This window comes from Macaca mulatta, chromosome 19, assembly GCF_049350105.2.
Source record: "Macaca mulatta isolate MMU2019108-1 chromosome 19, T2T-MMU8v2.0, whole genome shotgun sequence".
Lineage (NCBI taxonomy): Eukaryota > Metazoa > Chordata > Mammalia > Primates > Cercopithecidae > Macaca > Macaca mulatta.
The window spans coordinates 15,254,187-15,277,817 of NC_133424.1; the positions used below are offsets into that span (position 1 = coordinate 15,254,187).

General features: G+C 44.9%; 1 protein-coding gene across 1 annotated transcript in view; it reads right to left on the reverse strand.

Annotated features, from left to right (window-relative positions):
- ADGRE3 (adhesion G protein-coupled receptor E3) overlaps nt 1-23,631 on the reverse strand; it is a 59,995-nt gene that overhangs the window by 26,203 nt on the left and 10,161 nt on the right. The window contains exons 3-8 of the mRNA XM_077977963.1: nt 19,746-19,865; nt 18,306-18,461; nt 14,643-14,680; nt 10,580-10,763; nt 6,386-6,505; nt 2,272-2,456 (exon numbers count right to left, since the gene is read on the reverse strand). Of these exons, the coding sequence (XP_077834089.1) occupies nt 2,272-2,456; nt 6,386-6,505; nt 10,580-10,763; nt 14,643-14,680; nt 18,306-18,461; nt 19,746-19,865 (803 nt within the window). The remainder of the gene's footprint in view (nt 1-2,271; nt 2,457-6,385; nt 6,506-10,579; nt 10,764-14,642; nt 14,681-18,305; nt 18,462-19,745; nt 19,866-23,631) is intronic.

The following is a 23,631-nucleotide window of genomic DNA, read 5'->3' on the forward strand; positions in this document are numbered from 1 at the left end:
TGGCCTCCCAAGATGCTGTGGTTATGGGCATGAACCACTGCACCTAATTTCTATTTTATGTGGCCACCAGGACTCCCGATCAATAACCGCAGCTCTTTTGGGTTTTCATGTAACATAAAATAAAGCGAAGTCTCCCTGGGAATGACAGTTTCAAGAGATTTCATTGGTTTTAGAACCTTGCCCCAACCATGGGAGTAAAACAAACAAAAACAAACAAACAAAAAACCAGTGGAGTCTGAAGCTCACATAATGTTTTTCCCTAAAGTCTCTCTAAGCCAAATGTCCCCGGTTGTTGTATAATCGATTTTGTCTCTGACTCCCTTACATCACAGTAATTGCTCATGCGATGAGAGGCATGGTATAGGAAAGAAATGTCATGAGGAGAGAGATTAAAATTAGCCTTTGAAGCTGGGTGCAGTGGCTCACGACTGTAATCCCAGCACTTTGGGAGGCCAAGGTGGGTGGGTCACCTAAAGTCAGGAGCTGGAGACCAGTCTGTCCAACATGGCCAGACCCCGTCTCTACTAAAAATACAAAAATGAGCCAGGCGTGGTGGCACTCGCCTGTAATCCCAGCTACTTGGGAGGCTAAGGCAGGAGAATTGCTTGGGCCTGGGAGGTGGAGGTTGCAGTGAGCTGAGATCGCACCACTGCACTCCAGCCTGAGCGACAGATTCTGATTCCAAAAAAAAAAGAAAGAAAGAAAGAAAGAAAGAAAATAGAAAAAGAGGCCGGATGAGGTTCATACTTACAATTTCAGGGTTTTAAGAAGTTGAGGTGGGAGGATTGCTTGAGGCCAGGAGTTTGAGACCAGCCTGGACAACACTATGAGTTCCTCTCGCTACCAAAAATAAAAAAATTAGTGGGGCGTGGTGGCACACACCTGTAGTTCCAGCTGCCGGGGAGGCTGGGGAGGCTGAGGTGGGAGAGTCCCTTGAACCTAGGAGTTCGAGGCTGTAGTGAGCTATAACTGTGCAACTGCATTCCAGCCTGGGCAACAGAATGAGCCCCTTTCTCAAAAAAGGTAAAGATATAGGTCAAATTAACTTTAATAAGAAATTTTATTTAACCCACTTATTCAACATAGTATCTTTTAAATAGATCACTATAAATTAATATAATCAACATAGATATTATCAAGGAGATAGTTGACATTCTTTTCTTCTTTTCTTTCTTTCTTTCTTTTTTTTTGAGACGGAGTCTGGCTCTGTCGCCAGGCTGGAGTGCAGTGGCGCGATCTCGGCTCAGCGCAACCTCTGCCTCCGGGGTTCAAGCGATTCTCCTGCCTCAATCTCCCAAGTAGCTGGGACTACAGGCATGTGCCACCACGCCCGGCTAATTTTTGTATTTTTAGTAGAGATGGGGTTTCATCATGTTGGCCAGGATGGTCTCGATCGCTTGACCTCATGATCCGCCCATCTCGGCCTCCCAAAGTGCTGGGATTACAGGCATGCCCTTTCTTCTTTTCTTTTTTTTGTTTTGATTTACTTCTTTTTAAAAATTTATTTTTAATTTATACATTATAATTGTATATATTTATGGGATACAGTGTGATGTTATAATTCTTGTATTTGCATACAATGTAGAATGATTAAATCTAATTCTTTTTTTTTTTTGCATTTATTCTTATTGGTTCTCTGAACCTCCTGGATCTGTGGTTTGGTGTTTGACATTGGTTTGGGGAAATTCTCAGTCACTTCCCTCCCTCCCTCCCTCCCTCCCTCCATCCCTCCCTCCCTCCCTCCCTCCCTCCCTCCCTTCCTTCCTTCCTTCCTTCCTTCCTTCCTTCCTTCCTTCCTTCCTTCCTTCCTTCCTTCCTTCCTTCCTTTCCTCTTTGTTTCTTTCTTTCTTTTCTTCTTCTCCTTCTTGTTTTTCTTCTTCTGATAGTGTCTTGCTCTGTGCTCCAGGCAGGAGTGCAGTGGTGCAGTCATAGCTCACTGCAGCCTCCAACTCCTGAGCTCAAGCGATCCTCTTGCCTCAGCCTCCCAAGTAGCTGGAATGATAGGAGCATGCCAGTCTGCCTGGTTTAAATCAAGCTAATTATTTTCTTCTTATTAAGTCTTCAAAGGCTGATTTACAGGATGTAAATCTGGAAATACTGTCTTCAAAATCTCGATTCAGACCAGCCACATTTCAAATGCTCAATAGCAACAGGTCCTCCTGACTATGACCCTGAACAGGGCGGGTCTAGAACCACAGCCTGGGATGATACATACATTGTTTGGCCTGCCTCCTTGAGACCTGACAAGCTCAAATCACACCTGTGACCCACCTTCACGTGCTGGAAAGTCAGCGTCACAGACTTGGAGAGAGACACGTTCCTTTTGGGTCCAATGGCAGCACTCACTACCTGAGAGTTCAGAAACACTCGATCCTTCTCATCCGTCTCTTCAAAAAAAGTTGCATTTATGATGTTTCCAAGAGAAGAATATGAGATAAAGGCAACGGCACTGGGACCTGAGGAAACAGAAAAATGGAATCATTTTTCTTTTCTTTTCTGTTTCTTTCTTTTTTTTTTTTTTTTTTTGAGATGGAGTCTCGCTTTTGTCGCCCAGCCAGGCTGGAGTGCAGTGGCGCGATCTCGGCTCACTGCAACCTCCGTCTCCCAGGTTTAAGTGATTCTCCTGCCTCAGCCTCCAAAGTAGCTGGGATTACAGGCACGCACCACCATGCCTGGCTAATTTTTTGTCTTTTTAGTAGAGACGGGGTTTCACTGTGTTGACCAGGCTGGTCTGGAACTCCTGACCTCAGGTGATCCACCTACCTTGGTCTCCCAAAGTGCTGGAATTACAGGCATGAGCCACCGCGCTCAGCTAATTTTTGCATTTTTAGGAGAGACAAGGTTTCACCATGTTTGCTAGGCTGGTCTTAAACTCCTGACCTCAGGTGATCTGCCCACCTTGGAAAGTGTTGAGATTACAGGCATAAGCCACCATGCCCAACTCAAAAACTGAATCTTTAAAAGCGTCTCCAAAGCCAGGCAAAGTGGCACTGCCAGTGACTTGGGAGGCTGTAATCCCAGTGACTTGGGAGGCTGAGACTGGAGGATCACTTGAGCCCAGGAGGTTGAGGCTGCAGTGAACCATGATTACACCACTGCACTCCAGCCTGGGTAACAAAGCAAGATCCTGTCTCAAAAAAAAAAAAAAGAATTGTATTCGGTGGCATTGAGTACATTTATAATGTTTTCATCACCTCTATGTTGTTTGAAAACATTCTCATAATCTCCAAAAGAGAGCCCATTCCCATAAGCAGTCCTCACTGAGCCCCTGGGAACAACCAGCCTGCTTTCTGTCTCTATGAGTTCACCTATTCTAGACATTTCATATAAATGGAATCATACACTGTGACCTTCTATATCTGCCGTGTTTCATTCAGCATCATGTCTTCAAAGTTCATCTGTGTTGTAGCATGCGTCAGTGCTTCATTCCTTTTTCTGACCAAATAATATTCCATTATATGGATATACCACCTTCTATTTATCCAGTCTTTCACTGATGGACATTTGAGTTATTTTCATTTTTTGGCTATTTTGAATAATGTTGCTGTGAGGACAGTGTGTTCTTACGTATATTAATTTTTTTTTTTTTGAGACAGAGTTTCCCTTTTTTTTGTCCAGGCTGGAGTGCAATGGCGTGATCTCAGCTCACTGCAACCTCCACCTCCAGGGTTCAAGTGAGTAGCTGGGATTACAGGCACCCAGCACCACACCTGGTTAATTTTGTATTTTTTAGTAGAGATGGGGGTTTATCCATGTTGGTCAGGCTGGTCTCGAACTCCCAACCACAGGTGGTCTGCCTGCCTCGGCCTCCCAAAGTGCTAGGATTACAGGCGTGAGCCACCACACCCGGTTTACCATTTTTTAGAAGAGTCGTTCTCAGCTGGAGCTTAAATCCTGCGATCCCTGGAGGGTTCGTTATAACAGAGTGTTGGGGCCGGGCAAGGTGGCTCACACCTGTAACCCCAGCACTTTAGAAGACTGAGGGGGTGGATCAACTGAGATCAGGAGTTCGAGACCAGCCTGGTCAACATGGTGAAACCCCCGTCTCTACTAAAAATACAAAAATTAGCTGGAGGTTATGGTGCATGCCTGTAATCCCAGCTACTTGGGAGGCTGAGGCTGGAGAATCGCTTGAACCTGGGAGGCGGAGGCTGCAGTGAGCTGCGATCACGCCACTGCACTCCAGCTTGGGCGACAGAGTGAGACTCCATCTCAAAGACAAAAACAAAAAAACAAAAACAAAACAAAAAAAGAATTTTCATACAAACAACCCACTTTTTGCATTTTGTGGAAACATCAAAGTCTGGTAACACTGAGATGATGAATAATAATCTATTTCTTCTTACAAAGGCTGTGGGTACTGTGGACACCCTGACTTGAATCCCTGGGATTCTTGGTTTCTTTATTTTTTTAAATTTATTTTTTATTTTTTAATTTTTATTATACTTTAAGTTCTAGGGTACATGTGCACAATGTGCAGGTTTGTTACATATGTATACTTGTGCCATGTTGGTGTGCTGCACCCATCAACTCATCAGCACCCATCAACTCGTCATTTACATCACGTATAACTCCCAATGCCATCCCTCCTCCTTTCCGCCTTTCCCCCCTCCCCATAATAGGCCCCAGTGTGTGATGTTCCCCTTCCAGAGTCCAAGTGATCACGTTGTTCAGTTCCCACCTATGAGTGAGAACATGCGGTGTTTCGTTTTCTGTTCTTGCGATAGTTTGCTGAGAATGATGGTTTCCAGCTGCATCCATGTCCCTACAAAGGACACAAGCTCATCCTTTTTTATGGCTGCATAGTATTCCATGGTGTATATGTGCCACATTTTCTTAATCCAGTCTGCCACTGATGGACATTTGGGTTGATTCCAAGTCTTTGCTATTGTGAATAGTGCTGCAATAAACATACGTGTGCATGTGTCTTTATAGCAGCATGATTTATAATCCTTTGGGTATATCCCTAGTAGTGGGATGGCTGGGTCAAATGGTATTTTTAGTTCTAGATCCTTGAGGAATCGCCACACTGTTTTCCACAATGGTTGAACTAGTTTACAGTCCCACCAACCGTGTAAAAGTGTATGCTGATGAATTCTGCTGTAAGCATCGGTGGCTCTGCCTGGGAACGTCCATGGGCGTGAATTTGTGTTTGGCCTGCACAGAGGATAGGCTAGAAGAGCTTGAAAGTTCGGCTCCGAGAACTACTCTCCACCAATGATAGATCAGAGCAGATGGACAGACATCCTAGCTCCCTCTCCCTGAATGGACAACTCAATGGCATTGCACCTCAGGTACCCCAACAGCAACCTGCTCACTCAGGTACCTACCTCATTGGCTGCCTTTACTTGCCTGTCTTACTTCACCTCTTACCTACGCCTGTAATCCTAGCACTTTGGGAGGCCGAGGCAGGCAGACCACCTGTGGTTGGGAGTTCGAGATGGTTCATTTTACATGTCCGCTTGGCTAGGCCGTGGTCCCCAGACATGTGGCATGGATGTTGCCGTGAAAGTGTTTTAAAGATGAGATTAATGTTTAAATCAGTAGACTCTGAGTAAAGCAGATTGCCTGCTATAATGTGGGTGGGCCTCGTCCAATCAGTTGAAGGCCCCAAGAGAAAACAGACTGAGGTCTCCTGAGAAAAAGGGAGTTCTGGCCTCAGACTATCTTTAGATTCAAGCTGCAGTATCAGCTCTTCCTTGTGTCTCCTGCCTGCCTGCCCATCCTGCAGATTTTGGACATGTCGCCCTTCCCTAGCTACGTGAGCCAATTCTTTAAAATGTCTCTCCGTGTCTCTCCTCATCTCTTCCTTTCCTTCTCTCTCCCCATCTCTCTCTTTCCATCTCTCTCTTCCCATCTCTCTCCCCATCTCTCTCTTTCCATCTCTCTCTTCCCATCTCTCTCTCCATCTCTCTCTCCCCCTCTGCCTTTCCACATCTCTTTCTCTCCATCTCTCTCATCTCTTGCTCTCTCTCTCTCTCTCCTTTCTTCCCACACCCCCACACCCTACACTCTTTAGCTCTTTAATTATGATTCTCTGGAGAAGCCTGAGGAATATACCCACTGTTGTTCCTGGGGATCGCCTCCCGAAGAAACTTCTCACACTTCTTTCAGGGTTTGCTTCTGGGTGAACCCAAACTGGGACACAGGGAGAACAGCACTCCCCCACCCTCCCAAACTGCAAAGAAGTCCCTCCCATACTGAATGATAGAGAACCTCCATTTTGGGAAAATGTCTTTTTTTTTTTTTAAAAGGGAAAATCTTCAATATCGCAGTTGGAGGGTAACAAGCCCATTAGGGGAGAGCCCAGTGGGCTTCTTTCCCCACGCCTCACACAATGACATGGCTCTGTGTGAAGGATTCCGAATGCAGCCATCCCGCGTACCTTGTGTATCTTTCTGGATGACGTCATTGCAATGGATGTCCATTGAGTTCATTTGTACGTTCAAGTTGAATGTCTTTCTTTCTTCAGAGCAATTGTCTGTAATCACTCGAGTTTCAATAGCTGGTAAGAAAAGCAAGGGGCAGGCTTAGTGATATGGTAAGAAGCTTTAAAAGTATGCATAGGAACGGGACACGGTGGTGCATGCCTGTAATCCCAACTACTCAAGAAGCTGAGGCAGAAGGATTGCTTGAGCCCAGGAATTCAAGCCCAGCCAACACAGTGAGATGCTGCCTCTAAAAAAAATGTTCATAGCAACATAAATGGCTCACATTTACTGAATGTCTAGGATGTGTCGGGCACTGAGCTAAGAGCCTTACACATGTCACCTTATAATAACCTATAACCTCACGAGGGACCATTCTATAGATGAGGAAACTGAAGTCAGAAGTTAGGTAAGACTCTAACTCCTGAAACCAAGTTCTTAACTAACAGCTCCTAGCATACACCTTTGAAGAAGCAGTTCTATTTCTAGGAGTTTATTCTCAGAAAGCGATTGTGGACGGAGGGCAGATTTAGCTACAAGAAAGTTCATAGCAGCTTCAGTGACAATGGTGGAAAATGGAGGATTATCTAGATGTTCAACAAGAAGCAATTGATGAAATAAGTGATGACATGGGCTGGGCACAGTGGCTCACACTTGTAATCCCAGCACTTTGGGAGGTCATAGTAGGTGGATTGCTTGAGGCCAGGAGTTCAAGACCAGCCTTGCCAACATGGTGAAACTCCATCTCTACTAAAAATACAAAAATTAGCTATAGGGTGTGGTGGCATGTACCTGTAACCTCAGCTACTTGGGAGGCTGAGGCACAAGAATAGTTTGAACCGGGAGGCAGAGGTTGTAGTGAGCTGAGATCGTGCCACTGCACTCCAGCCTGGGTGATAGAGTGAGACTCTGTCTCAAAAATAAGTAAGTAAGTAAGTAAATAAATAAATAAGTGATGACATATCCCTATGGTGGGGAACCAGGCTTCAAAGAAAAATAAAGTCACAAATGAATTGCAATCAAGAAAAATTCATGAGAAAAAAGGTAACCATGTGAGTGATGGATGTGTTAGCTAATTTGATTGTGGTTATCATTCCACAATATATATCAAGTCATCCTATTGCACACCTTAAATATATACAATTTTATTTATCAATTACACCTTAATAAAGCTAAAAAGTTAAGCTCTTGAAAATATGTATCTTAAAAGCAGACAGCCCAAGACTGGCTGTGTGTTGGAAATTGTTGAATTGGGTGATGGGTACATCCGGGATTTTATTCTCCTATCTCCTTTCGTGTGTATTAAAAGGTTAAAAAAAAAAAAAAAGAAGCAAGCAACAAAATAGCACATCAAGAATGACACTATTTTATGGCTAGGTGCAGTGGCTCATACCTGAATTCCCAGCACTTTGGGAGGCTCAGACTGATTGATTGCTTGAGGTCAGGAGTTCGAAACCAGCCTGGCCAACGTGGTGAAACCCCATTCTACTAATATACAAAAATTAGCTGGGCATGGTGGCAGGTGCCTGTAATCCCTGCTACTAGGGAGGCTGAGGCAGGAGAATTGCTTGAACCCAGGAGGCGGAGGTTTCAGTGACCTAGATCGTGCCACTGCACTCCAGCCTGGGCAATAGAGCGAGACTTCATCTCAAAACAAACAAACAAACAAACAAAAAAGAATGACACTATTTTAACATTCTAGAAACTATTACTGGCTTGTCTAATATTGACTCTCAGTTTTTGAACAGTTTACAAGTATTTAATTATGTATTAATGTTTTTGGCCTATTGTTTCATTCATTTAGTATGTTTTAATGAATAGAAATTCTTGAGCTCAGTATAAGTGAATTTATTGTTATTATTATCATTATTAGTGAGATGGAGTCTTGCTGTTTTGCCCAGGCCGGAGTGCAGTGGCACGCTCTCAGCTAACTGCAACCTCTGTCCCCCGGGTTCAAGCAATTCTCCTGCCTCAGCCTCATGACTAACTGGGATTACAGGCATGCACCACCATGAGTGGCTAATTTTTTTGTTTTTTTTTTTTAGTAGAAACAGGGTTTCACCATGTTGGCCAGGCTGGTCTCGAACCCCTGACCTCAGATCATCCATCTGCCTCAGCCTTCCAAAGTGCTAAGATTACAGGCATGAGGCACTGTGCCTGGCCGAATTTATTATTATTATTATTATTATTTTTATTTTCTGAGACGGAGTCTCGCTCTGTCACCCAGTCTGGAGTGTAGTGGTGCAATCTTGGCTCACTGCAACCTCTGCCTCCGAGGTTCAAATGATTCTCCTGACTCAGCCTCCCGAGTAGTTGAGATTACAGGTGTGCACCACCACACCTGGCTAATTTTTGTATTTTTAGTAGAGACAGGTTTTTGCCATGTTGGCCAGGCTGATCTTGAACTCCTGACCTCAGGTGATCTGCCCACCTCGGCCTCCAAAAGTGCTAGGATTACAGGCGTGAGGCACCTCACCCTGCCCACAATGTTAATTTCATCATCCATTATATTATCGCTTGTTACTCTGTGTTATTTTTATAAAACCTTAATTTGACTTATTTTTATATTATTTAATATTTTCCAGATTAAACTATGTGTTTCACATAAAAAAGAATGACACTATTTTAGTAATATTTCATAATACTAAAGAGTGGAAAGATAGAATAATCATAATTATAGCAATTACTACTGTAGCTTTTTTTCTTTTTTAAAAGTTTGAGTCATTTAGCTTCTGAGGTATCCTAGTCCTAAGTGCATTACATGCACTTTTATTATCTCTATTAAATTTTTTTTCGAGGCAGGCTCTCACTCTGTTGTCCAGGCTGGAGTGCAGTGGTGCAATCTCAGCTCACTGCAGCCTCAAACTCCTGAGCTCAAGCGATCCTCCCACCTCAGCCTCCCAAGTAACTGGGACCACATTTGCGCACCACCATGTCCAGTTAATATTATCCCCATTTTATTGACAGGAGAATGAAGCCCAATGAAGTGAGGGCACTGGTCTCAGATCAAACAATCAGGACATGGCAAAATCAGGAGAGATGAGATTTATTTGTATTCTGGAAAATAGTTTAATTTTGAACCAAAGTATCCAGATTCCAGTTTTCCAAGAAGAATAGGCACTGACTTTTTCAAAATCTGTTTTTTTTTTTTTTTAGGTGAAGTCTTGCTCTGTCACCCAGGCTGGAGTGCATTGATTTAGGGTCAATGCAACCTCTGCCTCCTGGGTTCAAGTGATTCTCCCACCTCAGCCTCCAGAGTAGCTGGGATAACAGTCGCGAGCCACCACGCCCGGCTAATTTTTGTATTTTTAGTAAAGATAAGGTTTCACCATGTTGCCCAGGCTGGTCTCAAACTACTGGCCTCAAGTGATCCACCCACCTTGGCCTCCCAAAATGCTGGGATTATAGGTGTGAGCCACCCTGCCCAGCCAAAAACTGTTTTTTTTTTTTTTAATGAGACAGGTTCTTGTTCTGTCATCCAGGTTGGAGTGGCAATGGCATGATCATAGTTCACTGCAGCCTCAAACTCCTAGGTTCAAGCCATCCTCTCCCTCAGCCTCCCGAGTAGCTGAAAGTGCACGTACAAGCCACTGCACCTGGCAAATTTTTAAAATTTTTTAAAAGGATGGGTTCTCGCTATGCTGCCCAGGCTGGTCTTGAGCTCCTGGGCTCAAGTAATTCTCCCACCTTAGCCTCCCAAAGTGCTGGGAATACAGGCGTGAGCCATCATGCCTGGTCCTCAAACTACATTTAAGTGAAAATTCCAGACCTGGGATTGGAAACTATTGGCAATCTTCTGAATAAACAACTTTATTAGGAATAACTGATGTCTAACCAGCTGCACATATTAAAGTGTACAATCTGGTGAGTTTTGTTTCATACACCTCTGAAACCAACACCACAATCAAGGCAGGACGATTTCCACCACCCCTAATAGTTTCCCCAGATTTTCTCATGCCCCTGCCACCCCTCCTTCCTGCCCCTTGCTGTCACTCTAGATAAGTTTGCGTTTTCTAGAATTTATATGCATTTATGTAATTTACATAAATGGACTCATGTGGTCTATTCAATTGTTTTTTTTCTAATTGCCTAACCCAGATCCCAGCTGCTAACCAGTCCCCAGTGTGTATCAGGCCTCATTATTGTCTTACCCACACTACTGTTTTGTATTTTCTGGACTTTTTGTTCTGGAGCTTTCAAGGCAGTTTCTAGAACTTTCGATTCCACATCCCGGAGAATAGTGGTAGCTGTGGATGAGATTTCTTGCCTCCCTTCTGTTCTCCATAAAGTCTGATTGGTGAGAAGTGACTCAAATGTGTCCACAATCTTTTGCAGCTTTGAAGACATAAAGAATTTTCATTTTTAAAAAATGTAATCTGGTAAGTCCCATATCCAAAAGAGCAGTAGAAAGGATGAGAAAGCAGGCTCTGGAGCTGGAGGAACCACGTTCAAATCCTGGCACTTCACCATGTCCCAGCTGTGTGCCCTGGGGCAAGTCACTCAATCTCTCTGTGCCCCAGGACAGGAAAAGGAAATCCTAGGGTTTTCTGGAGAATTAAATGAGTTAACAGATGCTATGCTTTTAGGACAGTGTCTGTACTTGGCAAAAGCTATGTAAAGGTGAGTCATTATTATTATTTTTGAGACAGAGTCTTGCTCTGCCGCCCAGGCTGGAGCGCAGTGATGGGATCTTGGCTCACTGCAGCCTCCAGCTCCTGGGTTCAAGCGATTTTCACGCCTCAGCCTCTTGAGTAGCTGGGACTACAAGTGCAGGCCACCATGCTTGACTAATTTTTTAATTTTTAATTTTTTTTTGGTATAGACAGGGTCTTGTATGTTGCCCATGCTGGTCTGGAGCTCCTGGGCTCAAACGATTCTCCTGCCTTGGCCTTCCAAAGTAATGGGATTATAGGAGTGAGCCACCGTGCCCGGTTGGGTTAGTTATTATTAACATTTTTTGCCAACAAGGTAGTGATAAGTTTGTTAGAAATAGACCAGTCGTTCTCGATTGGGGAGTGATTCTTTTTTTTTGAGACGGAGTCACCCTCTGTCGCCCAGACTGGAGTGCAGTGGTGCGATCTTGGCTCACTGCAAGCTCCGCCTCCCGGGTTCACGCCATTCTCCTGCCTCAGCCTCCCGAGTCGCTGGGACTACAGGCACCCGCCACCACGCCTGGCTAATTTTTTTTGTATTTTTAGTAGAGACGGGGTTTCACCATGTTAGCCAGGATGGTCTGTATCTCCTGACCTTGTGATCCTCCCGCCTCGGCCTCCCGAAGTGCTGGGATTACAAGTGTGAGCCACCGCGCCTGGCCTGGGGGGCGATTCTTCTACTCCCTCCACAGGGCACATGTGGCGATGGCTGGAGACATTTTTGGTTGTCACTGTCACAACAAGGGAGTGGCTGCCACTACTGAAGCAGTGTCATTGTTTGGGGCAAATACCCGGAGTTTGTCATCTTGCGCCAAGATTAAGGACATGGACACGCATGAAGAGTAAGTTTAGGAGTGGAGGTTTAATAGGCAAAAGAAAGAGAAAAGAGAGCTGTGAGCAGTGGCTCATGCCTGAAATTCCAGAATTTTGGGAGGCTGAGGTGGGGGTGGATCACCTGAGGTCAGGAGTTCAAGACCAACCTGACCAACATGGTGAAACCCTGTCTCTACTGAAAATGCAAAATTAGCCAGGGGTGGTGGCACATGCCTGTAATCCCAGCTACTTGGGATGCTGAGGCAGGAGAGTGGCTTGAATCTGGGAGGCGGAGGAGGCAGAGGTTGTAGTGAGCCAAGATTGCATCACTGCACTCTAGACTGGGCGACAGAGCGAGACTCCATCTCAAAAACAAAAAAAGAAAAAAAGAAAGAAAGAAAGTAGAACAGCTCCCTCCCTTGCGAGAAAGAGGGATGCCCGAAAGGAAAATCCCGCTCACTGACTAGATTTTACAGCCAGGCGCTAGATTTTATAGTCAGGCTGAGGAGGCGGTGTCTGAATTACGTAGGGCCCACAGATTGGTTGGGCCAGGTGTGACATTTACATACTGCTCGGGGAAGGCCGGTTGCCCTACCATCTTGTCTGCTCCTTACTGTACACATGACTGGCAAAGAGAAGGGAAGATGGAGCTGCCATTTTGATCATGTCTAGTCTCAGGTAGCTTTTTCGTATTGGCACAGCTGCTGGCATTGACCCATAAGCTTCCAGCTTGCTTGTCTATGTCTGCAGCTCGATTTTACAGGCTGCTCTTTGTTAGAAAATAAAATGATTCACTTTGGGAGGCCGAGGCAGGTGAATCACGAGGTCAGGAGATCGAGACCATCCTGGCTAACATGGTAAAACCCCGTCTCTACTAAAAATACAAAGAATTAGCCGGGCGTGGTGGCGGGCACCTGTAGTCCTACTTGGGAGGCTGAGGCAGGAGAATGGCGTGAACCCGGGAGGTGGAACTTGCAGTGAGCTGAGAGTGAGTGCCACTGCACTCCAACCTGGGAGACAGAGCGAGACTCCGTCTCAAAAAAAAAAAAAAAAAAGAAAATGATTTTGGAGCTGCTCTTTGTTAAAAGGAAAACCTCACTGAGGACTTCCTTACCCTCACTATCTGCCTAAGTAATTTCTTTTTAACTCCTATATCACTATTTATTTATCTATTTTTGAGATGGAGTCTTGTTCTGTCACCCAGGGTGGAGTGCAGTGGCGTGATCTCGGCTCACTGCAACCTCCGCCTCCTGGATTCAAGTGATTCTCCTGCTTCAGCCTCCTGAGTAGCTGGGATTACAGGCATGCACCCCCATACCCAGCTAATTTTTGTATTTTTTGTACACATGGGAATTTCATCATGTTGGCCAGGCTGGTCTTGAACTCCTGACCTCAGGTGATTCACCCACCTTGGCCTCCCAAAGTGCTGGGATTACAGGTGTGAGCCACCATGCCCGGCCTGATTACTTAATTCTTTATTTGTTCATTATTTCAATGACAATTCCTTGAACTCCTAATTTGGGGTTGGTCTTCTTTCCTTCCTCAAGAAGCTCACAGTCTAGAGATTGATTACATGATGTAATTACATATTTATATAAATGCTGTCAGTTGGCCAGAGACAATAATGGATACCATTGGATACTTGGATCTCTTTTTTGCAGCAGTGTGGCAGGCCTTAATGTACTCTGTCTTGGTCTGTCTTTCTTGGTCTGGGATAGATTCCTGTCTTTAGATGGCAGCGCGCACACACACATACACACACACACACACACACATTCACACACTGTCATATGTAGGTACCTACGCACACACTGTGTGTGTCTATACCTATATCTATAAGTAGATATAGATATAGACCCCTCTTGGTATATGCACGGTATTGGTTCCAGGACCGTCCATATATGCTCAAATCCAATCCGTGCATACTCAAGTCCCATAGGGTCCTTTGGAACTCGCTCATGAAAAGTCAGTCCTTCCTCTTTGTGGGTTTTGCATCCTGACTCTCTCTCTCTCTCTATATATATATATATATTTTTTTTTTTTTTTGAGACAGAGTCTTGCTCTGTCACCCAGCCTGGAGTGCAGTGGCAGCATCTCCTCTCACTCTCACTGCAGCCTCTGCCTCCTGGATTCAAGTGATTCTTCTCCCTCAGCCTCCGGGGTTGCTGAGATTACAGGCATGCGCCACCATACCTGGCTAATTTTTGTATTTTTATTAGAGATGAGGTTTCACCATGTTGGCCAGGCTGGTCTCGAACTCCTGACCTCAAGTGATCCACCTGCCTCGGCCTCCCAAAGTGCTGGGATTACAGGCTTGAGCCGCCGTGCCCAGCCCGGCAGTACTGTATTTTTGATTCACATTTGGTTGAAAAATGTCCTTATGTAAATGGATCCCCGCAGTTCAAATGTGTGCTGTTCAACTGTATATATAGTGATATATCTATAGTGAGCTGGATAATGATACACATATAGTGGTATACCTAATGGTATATCTATATCTATCTATAGGTATATGTATATATACCACAGATATATATATAATATATAAATATGTACTATTGTGTAGTAATATGATATATGGTAATCATATATATTTACATATAATATGTACTTTATCCTGAATAATATATATTTTTATATAATATATATTTTGTCCTAAATCCATCCCCATTTGCTCACTTTGGGCTTTGTAAATATTTGTTACTGATGTTGTTACCTGGGTAGGGTCCGGGGATCAGCCTGCACTCACCTCTTTCTTGCCTTGGGTTGTCTTTGAGGAGTTCGTGTCTGCAAAAGACATCATGATGGAGTTACTATTGGAACTGAGAGTGACCAGGCAGAGGGGTGGGCAGGTGGGGTAAGTAATGGGGTAGGCAACTTTGCACCTAGAAGGTGAAAGCCTGAACTCATAGTCTTTATCTGTTGTTTATTTTTTAAAAAATTAAAAAATTTTTAATTTAAAAATATTTATTTTTATTTTTATTTTTATTTTGAGACAGAGTCTCACTCTGTTGCCCAGGCTGGAGTGCAATGGTGCAACCTTGGTTCACTGCAACCTTCACCTCCTGGGTTCAGGTGATGCTTATGCCTCAGCCTCCTGAGTAGCTGGGATTACAGGCATGCACCTGTAGGCCCGGCTAATTTTTGTATTTTTAGTAGAGAGGGGGTTTCACCATGTTGGCCAGGCTGGTCTCAAACTCCTGACCTCGTGATCCGCCTGCCTCAGCCTCCCAAAGGGCTGGGATTACAGGCATGAGCCATTGCACCCGGCTTTGTTTTTTTTTTTTAGACAGGGTCTCATTCTGCTCATTCTGTTGCCCAGGGTGGAGTGCGGTGGCACAATCTTGGCTCATTGCAATCTCAGCCTCCTGGACTCAAGCAATCCTCTGCTTCAGCCCCCCGAGTAGCTGGGATTATAGGCATGTACCACCACACTCGGCTAATTTTTTTTTTTTTCATATTTTTTGTAGAGATGGGGTTTTGCCATGTTGGCCAGTCTGGTCTCAAATTCCTGACCTCAGGCGATCCACCCACCTTGGCCTCCCAAATGTGAGGATTACAGGCGTGAGCCACCGCGCCTGGCCTCCAAATTCTTTTATTCCAGCTTGACTGGAAATTAGAACCGAAATAGCCAAGAAAACAGAAAATTAGAAGCCGCCTGTGTTTAAAGTCAGCCTGGATGGGAATGATAACCGAAACAGAAGCATCAACGTCTGGTCATCAGCTGTTAATGAAGACTTTTGTGTTGGTTCCTGTGCTTAGTGAGGGCATCTCTACTTTAGAAATTCGAGGAAGGGTGCACCTGTAGACCCAGCTGCTTGGGAGGCTGAGGCAGGAGGATCACATGAGCCCAGGCGTTTGAGACCAGCCTGGCCAACATGGCAAAACCCTGTCTCTACCAAAAATAAAAAATTAGCTGGGCATGGTGGCGGGTGCCTGTAATCCCAGCTACTTGGGAGGCTGAGGCAGGAGAATCGCTTGAACCTAGGAGGCAAAGGTTGCAGTGAGCCGAAGTCCACCACTGCACTCCAGCCTGGTAGACAGAACGAGACTCTCTCTGAAAAAAAAAAAAGAACAAGGAAAGGCTAGCAAATGTTTACATATGTTTTATCATCATGCTGAGGTTAAATCTGTACTTATTCTACGTCTTGGTTTTCAGCTCAGTCTATTTGCTTGAAAGCACAAACAGCTTTGTTTTAATACTGAACATTTTATTTTAAGAGTTCAAGAACTTTGACTTACAAGCCTGAGTCTAGAATATGTTTGTTATAGGAAGCCGTATTCATTGTAGAGAATTGCCCTTTTGAACCAAAGCTACACACTTTATCACTGGGCGGGGATGTGGGTTGCTTAGAGCTGCCAGCCTTGGTAATAACGAGCCCCAAATGGGCTCAGTCTTTGTAAAAGGATGGTGCAGAACTCTTAACATTAGGAAAACAACCAAAGGCATTTTTCTTTTTTGTAAAATAAGACAAATTTAAGAGATTAACATCAGAACCCAGGTAGAATCACTGTCTGCCTCTACACTGTCAATAGAGGTGCACATTGCTTAGTAAAAGACAGATTTACGGCTGGGCGCTGTGGCTTATGCCTATAATCCCAGCACTTTGAGAGGCCAAGGCAGGAGGATTGCTTGAGACCAGGAGTTTGAGGCCAGCCTGGGTGACTTAGTGAGAATCCCATCTCTACAAAAAACGAAGAAATTAACCAGGTATGGTGGCTCACATCTATAATCTCAGCTACTCAGGAGGCTGACGTGGGAGGATTGAGCCTAGAAGTTCAAGGCTGTAGTGAGCTTTGATGGTGCCACTGCACTTCAGCCTGGGTGACAGAGTGAGACCCCATCTCTGAAGAATTTTTAAAAAGTCTCTCTTATTATCCCAACAGTAGCCAATACCTCATGGGTGGTCTACCAAGTCTCATCTCTTTTTCCCATATAGACTTTGCCCATCCGTGTTTTCCATGGGAGTGGTCATATTTATATGACACAGCATCTCTCCCTGGACACCGATCCACGGGTGCACATGAGGCTCAAACTGGGCCAACGTGTTCATTCCCGAGGAATTTGCAGTGGGGTCTCAGAGAGAGAGTCAACTGATCTATCTTTGGTTGGTTGGGGGAAAACAAAAACAAAAACAAAACAAAACAAAAACAAAAACAAAAACAAAACAAAACAAAAACATGGTAAGATCTGGAGCGGTTGGTGGTCATATTTCCCCCCCCCCTTTTCTTTTTTTGAGACAGAGTTTCGCTCTGTTACCCAGCATGGGGTGCAGTGGTGCGATCTTGTCTCACTACCACCTCCGCTTCCTGGGATCAAGCGATTCTTGTGCCTCAGCCTCCCCAGTAGCTGGGATTACAGGCACCCACCACCACATCCAGCTAATTTTTGTATTTTTAGTAGAAATCGGGTTTCGCTATGTTGGCCAGGCTGGTCTTGAACTCCCGGTCTTGAGTGTTCTTTTTTGTAAAATAAGACAAATTTAAGAGATTAACATCAGAACCCAGGTAGAATCACTGTCTGCTTCTACACTGTCAATAGAGGTGCACATTGCTTAGTAAAAGACAGATTTACGGCTGGGCGCTGTAGCTTATGCCTATAATCCCAGCACTTTGGGAGGCCAAGGCAGGAGGAGTGCTTGAGACCAGGCCTTGGCCTCCCAAAGTACTGGGATTACAGGCGTGAGCCAACCCTCCCTGCCGATGGACATATTTTCTGTCCTGTGGTCTAGGAAGCAGAGAAAGCCAGCCTGCAGTGAAAGAGAAGAAAGGAGTAGACCCAAAGACGATCAGAGACAGGGAATAGGAGATGCACACTAGGGGTGTCGAGTCCCAGTTTTAGTTAATTCCAGAAGCCCAGCTGCATTCCTGTCCTTGCAGGGCATGGCCATGCATCCTTTTCATAAACGCTTCTTTTCTGCCTGTTAGCCTGAGTGAGTTTCTCTTCCTTGCAATTCCAAGAATGTGGTCTCAATCACCACCTTATCACTTCCTCCATCTCCAAACTACAGTTCCCCTTCTCACCCCATTATTTCCCTCAACTTGAACTTCCTTCTTTCCTTCTAGTTCCCTGCAGAACATAAAAACCATATCGTGGCCCCACAACAAGTACATATTTTCTGATGTGAGAGTCAATAAAAAATGAGGAAGGACTCCTGTCTGTAAGAAGTCCCAGCACTTTGGGAGGTTGAGGCCGGTGGATCAAAAAAATTAGCTCGGAGTTGTGGTGCACGTCTATCATCTCAGCTACTCGGGAGACTGACACAGGAGAATCGCTTGAGCCCAGGAGGCGGAGGTTTCAGCCACTGCACTCCAGCCTGGGCTACAGAGCGAGACTCTGTCTCAAAACAAAACAAAACAAAACAAGCAAACGAGAAAATAGAGGAAGGGAGGAGGACACAAATGTTCTTACCCTGACAGGTGTTCTCACTGGAATTACTGAATCGTTCTTCCCCAGACTGGAGTCTATATCCTGGGACACAGCGACAGTAGAAACTTCCTTCGACATTGTGACATGCGGCGTTTGATCCACAATATACACTATAGGGTGGTCCACATTCATTAATATCTGGAACACGAAGAAGGAATTGTGTCATTCATTCAGCAAAGATTTATTGAGCATCTACTATGTGTCAGGAGTTGCGCTCTTTACCCCAGGGTCTGTCCTGGCTTTCCGAGACAAATCAGTTTAGGTAATGGTTATCTTGGTTTTTTGCCGTCTTCATTGACTTTGGTAGGGTTCTTCAAGAAGCAGACGTTGAGATGAGGATGTAAGTACAAGTACTTTATTTGGGAGGGGATCCCAGGAAACACTGGGAGGGAAGTCGTGAAATGAAACAAGAAACTCTCTTTTCTTTCTGATACACAGTCTCGCTCTGTCATCCAGGCTGGAGTGCAATGGCAGGATCTCGGCTTTCTGCAACCTCTGCCTCCTGAGTTCAAGCAATTCTCCTGTCTCAGCCTCCCAAATAACTGAGATTACAGGCAAGCACCACCATGCCCGGCTGATTTTTGTATTTTTAGCAGAGACAGGGTTTCACTATGTTGGCCAGGCTGGTCTCAAACTCCTGACCTCAGGTGATCCATCTGCCTCGGCCTCCCAAAGTGCTGGGATTACAGGCGTGAGCCACCGTGCCTGGCTGAAACAAGAAACGATCTCAAATGAACAGCCAAGTTTCCAAAACAGCCCCCGTTTTGCCTCCCTTTTGCTCCTGTCTCTGGATGACTGGCAAATTACCCCTGGACAGGTGCAGGGGTCACACCTGTAATCCCAGCACTTTGGGAGGCCGAGGCGGGAGGATTGCTTGAGCTCAGGAGTTTGAGACTAGCCTGGACAACATGGTGATAAACCATCTCTACAAAAAATAAAAAAAAAATTAGCTGGGCGTGGTGGCACGCCTGTAGTCGCAGCTACTTGAGCGGCTTGATTCCAGGAGTTGGAGGCTGCAGTGAGTGGCTTATTTATTTTGATCAGAGAGTCTCGATCTGTCGCCTAGGCTGGAGTGCAGTGGTGCAATCTCGGCTCACTGCAACCTCTGCCTCCCAGATTCAGGCTATTCTCATGCCTCAGCCTCTTGAGTAGCTGAGATTATAGGCGCCCACCACCATGCCCAGCTAAGTTTTGTATTTTTAGTAGAGATGGGGTTTTGCCATTTTGGCCAGGCTGGTCTCGAACTCCTGACCTCAAGTGATCTGCCCACCTCGGCCTCCCCAAGTGCTGGGATTACAGGCTTGAACCACTGTTTCCAGCCTGTGGTGAGCTTTGATCATGCCACATTAGTCCAGCCTGGGCAACAGAGCAAGACCCTGTCTCTAAAAATAATAATAAAATAATAATAATAAAATACTTTACCGTTACATGTCTCCAAGGGGAATGTGAATAGTTTCTGCCCAGATCCAGAAATATATCCACTGTTGCAGGTGCAGTGACTGTTACTGACACAGGAAGCATTTGGGGGGCAGTTACAGGAAGCTGCAGGGAGAAGAGAGGCAGGTTAAATGGACTGGGGTCACAAACTCTCCTGTTATAATTAGGCCCTGCCTCTGGATCACCTGAGGTAAGGAGTTCAAGACAAGCCTGGTCAACATGCTAAAACCCCATCTCTACTAAAAATACAAAAAATAGCCAGGTGTGGTGGCTCATGCCTATAATCCTAGCTACTCAGGAGGCTGAGGCAGGAGAATTGCTCGAACTCGTGAGGTGGAGGTTGCAGTGAGCTGAGATTGCACCACCGCAGGAAAATTGCTCGAACTCGTGAGGTGGAGGTTGCAGTGAGCTGAGATTGCACCACCGCACTCCAGCCTGGGTGACAGAGGGAGACTCCGTTTCAAAACATATATATTTGTTACATAGGTATACGTGTGCCATGTTGGTTTGCTATACCCATCAACTCGATATTTACATTAGGTATTTCTCCTAATGCTATCCCTCCCCCAGTCCCCCACTCCCCTGACATATTATATACGTAAATAATAATAATAATAATGAGGCCTCGCCTCTGGGCAGGGCCTTTCAAGGCTGAGGAAACCTGTGTCTTTTCCTCTTGTGAGATCTAAGCACATTAAAAAATTAGAGTGTCCAGGCACGGTGGCTCACTCCACCTGGTGAGAATTTTCACATGGTGAAACCCCGTCTCTACTGAAAAATCCAAAATTAGCCAAGTGTGGTGGCAGGTGCCTGTCATCCCAGCACTTTGGGAGGCTGAGGCGGGTGGATCACCTGAGGTCAGGAGTTCAAGACCAGCCTGACCAACATGGTGAAACCCCGTCTCTACTAAAAATACAAAATTAGCCGAGTGTAGTGGCTCATGCCTGTAATCCCAACTACTCAGGAGGTTGAGGCAGGAGAATTGCTTGAACCCGGGAGGCGGAGGTTTCAGAGAGCCAAGGTCACACCATTGCAATCTCACCGTGGTGAGAAGCATGGTGAGTGGCATGGTGAGCATGCCTATTAACATCTGTAATTCCAATGCTTTAGGAGGCCAAGGTAGGAGGATTCCTTGAGGTTGGAGTTGGAGAGCAGCCTGGGTAACATAGCAAGACGCTATTGCTATAAAAAATAGTTTAAAAATTAGCCAGGCATGGTGGTATGTGCCTGTAGCCCCAGCTACTCTGGAGGCTGAAGTGGGAGGATTGCTTGAGCCCAGGAGTTTGAGGCTGCAATGAGTCGTGGTCATGTCATTGCACTGTAACCTGGGTGACAGAGTGAGGCTCTGTCTCTAAAACAAACAAAAAAATTTGAATTTCTAGGGTACAATGGGAGATAGATTCTGATCATGGTATATGTTAAGGTATTTTTTCTTTAAGCTTCATGATCATGAAAATGATAAATTCACAGAATTGAAAAAAAAAATCCAACAATAAGTCTCTTATTACCCCAGATTCTGAGCTGTCTACTGCCTATTGTATACTTTTCAGAAAAATTCCAATCCATAAACACACATATGTGCATCCTTTTTCTTTACATTATAGGAACATAATACACATACCGCTCTGTTCTTTGGTTTTCATGTAAAATTTTGCCTGAGATTTTTTTCCACAGCTTCACGTGTGGAGAAACCTCATTATTTTAAAAGGCATTGCAGTGTTCATCCTGGGGATGGACAGTGCCAAATATGCAACTGAAGCAGGGGTGTAATTGACCATGCACGCAAGTCTTAATGCATTTTGGATTTTGTTTTATTTTACTTTATTTTTTAAGAGATAGGGTCTCGCTCTATTGCCCGGGCTGGCGTGCAGTGGCATGATCATAGCCCACTGCATCCTCAATCTCCTGGGCTGAAGTGATCCTCCTGCCTCAGCCTTCTGAGTGTCTCAGATTACAGGCATGTGCCAAAATGCCCAGCTAATTAAAAATTTTTTTTTGTAGAGATGGGGGTCTTGCTGTGTTGCCCAGGCTGCTCTCTTAACTCCTTGGGCTCAAGTGATCTACCTGCCTTGACCTCCCAAAGCACTGGGATTACAGGTGTGAGCCACCATGCCTAGTCTTTGGAATTTTATTTTTGGGTAAAAATAAAATTATATGTTATATAATTTGTATGTTATAATATAATATATAACAATATATAATTGTATATTATAATATATAAGTTATATATTTATACACATATATACACATACACACATACATATATATATATATAGTGTTTTCTTTATCCACTTGTTGATTGATGGGCATTTGAGCTGGTTCCATAGTTTTGCAATTGTGAATTGTGCTGCTGTAAACATGCTTGTGCAAGTATGTTTTTGTATGATGGTTCTTTTCCTCTGGGTAGATACCCAGTCGTGGGATTGCTGGATCAAATGGTGGAGCTACTTTTAGTTCTTTAAGGAATCTCCACAGTGTTTTCCAAGGTGGTTGTACTAGTTTTAATTCCCACCATCGGCGTAAAGTGTTCCCTTTTCACTACATCCAAGCCAACATCTATTATTTATTTATTTATTTTTGGGACAGAGTCTCGCTCTGTCGCCCAGGCTGGAGTGCAGTGGCTTGATCTTGGCTCACTGCAAGCTCCGCCTCTTGGGTTCACGCCATTCTCCTCCCTCAGCCTCCCGACTAGCTGGGACTACAGGCACTCGCCACCACGCCAGGCTAATTTTTTTGTGTGTATTTTTAGTAGAGATGGGGTTTCACCGTGTTAGCCAGGATGGTCTCGATCTCCTGACCTCGTGATCTGCCTGCCTCGGCCTCCGCTGGGATTACAGGCGTGAGCCACTGCGCCCGGCCATTATCTATTAGTTTTTTGATTATGGCCATTCTTGCAGGAGTAAGGTGGTATTGCATTGTGGTTTTGATTCGCATTTCCCACATAATTAGTCATGTTGAGCATTTTTTCATGTTTCTAGGCCGTTTTTTTTTTTTTTTTTTTTAAAGACAGAGTCTTGCCCTGTCGCCCAGGCTGGAGTGCAAAGGTGTACTTTTGCACTCCACTGTAGCCTCCACCACCCAGGTTCAAGCGATTCTCCTGTCTCAGCCTCCCGAGTAGCTGGGGTTACAGATGCACCCCACCACACCTGGCTAATTTTTGTGTTTTTGGTAGAGACGGGGTTTCACCATGTTGGCCAGGGTGGTTTCAAACTCCCGACTTCAAGTGACCCACCTGCCTCAGCCTCTCAGAGTGCTGGGATTACAGGCGTGAGCCACTGTGCCTGGCCTGTTGGCCATTTGTATATAGAAGAGGTGGTATTGTACTCAGTGGAGCAAAATAGTCATCCACTAAGTATGCACAATTCTCCTAGGGGGACAGGGAGAGGCGGTACCCTCTGCCACTCGTTTCTTTCCTATCCCTTCCCTTCCTGCCTAGGTTCTGCTTAGTCAAAGTCAGCTCTAAAAATCTACTCTTAATCTTTTCTAGGACTTAATACCTTACCATACTGAGTATGCTGGTTTACTCAGTATGGGGAGTGGGAGGCTGGGGGAGGGATAGCATTAGGAGATATACCTAATGTAAATGTCAAGTTGATGGATGCAGCACACCAACATGGCACATGTATGCCTACGTAACAAATCTGCACGTTGTGCACATGTACCCTAGAACTTAAAGTATCATTAAAAAAAAAAGAAAAAAAGGAAATTTACCATCTTAGCCATTACTAAGTGTACAGTTCAGTGGAATTTAATACATTCATAATGTTGTGGAACCATCTCCATAACTGTTTTCATCTTGTAAAACTGAAACTCTATACCCACTGAACATTCACTCCAGGCTGGGCTTGGTGGCTCATGCCTGTAATCCCAG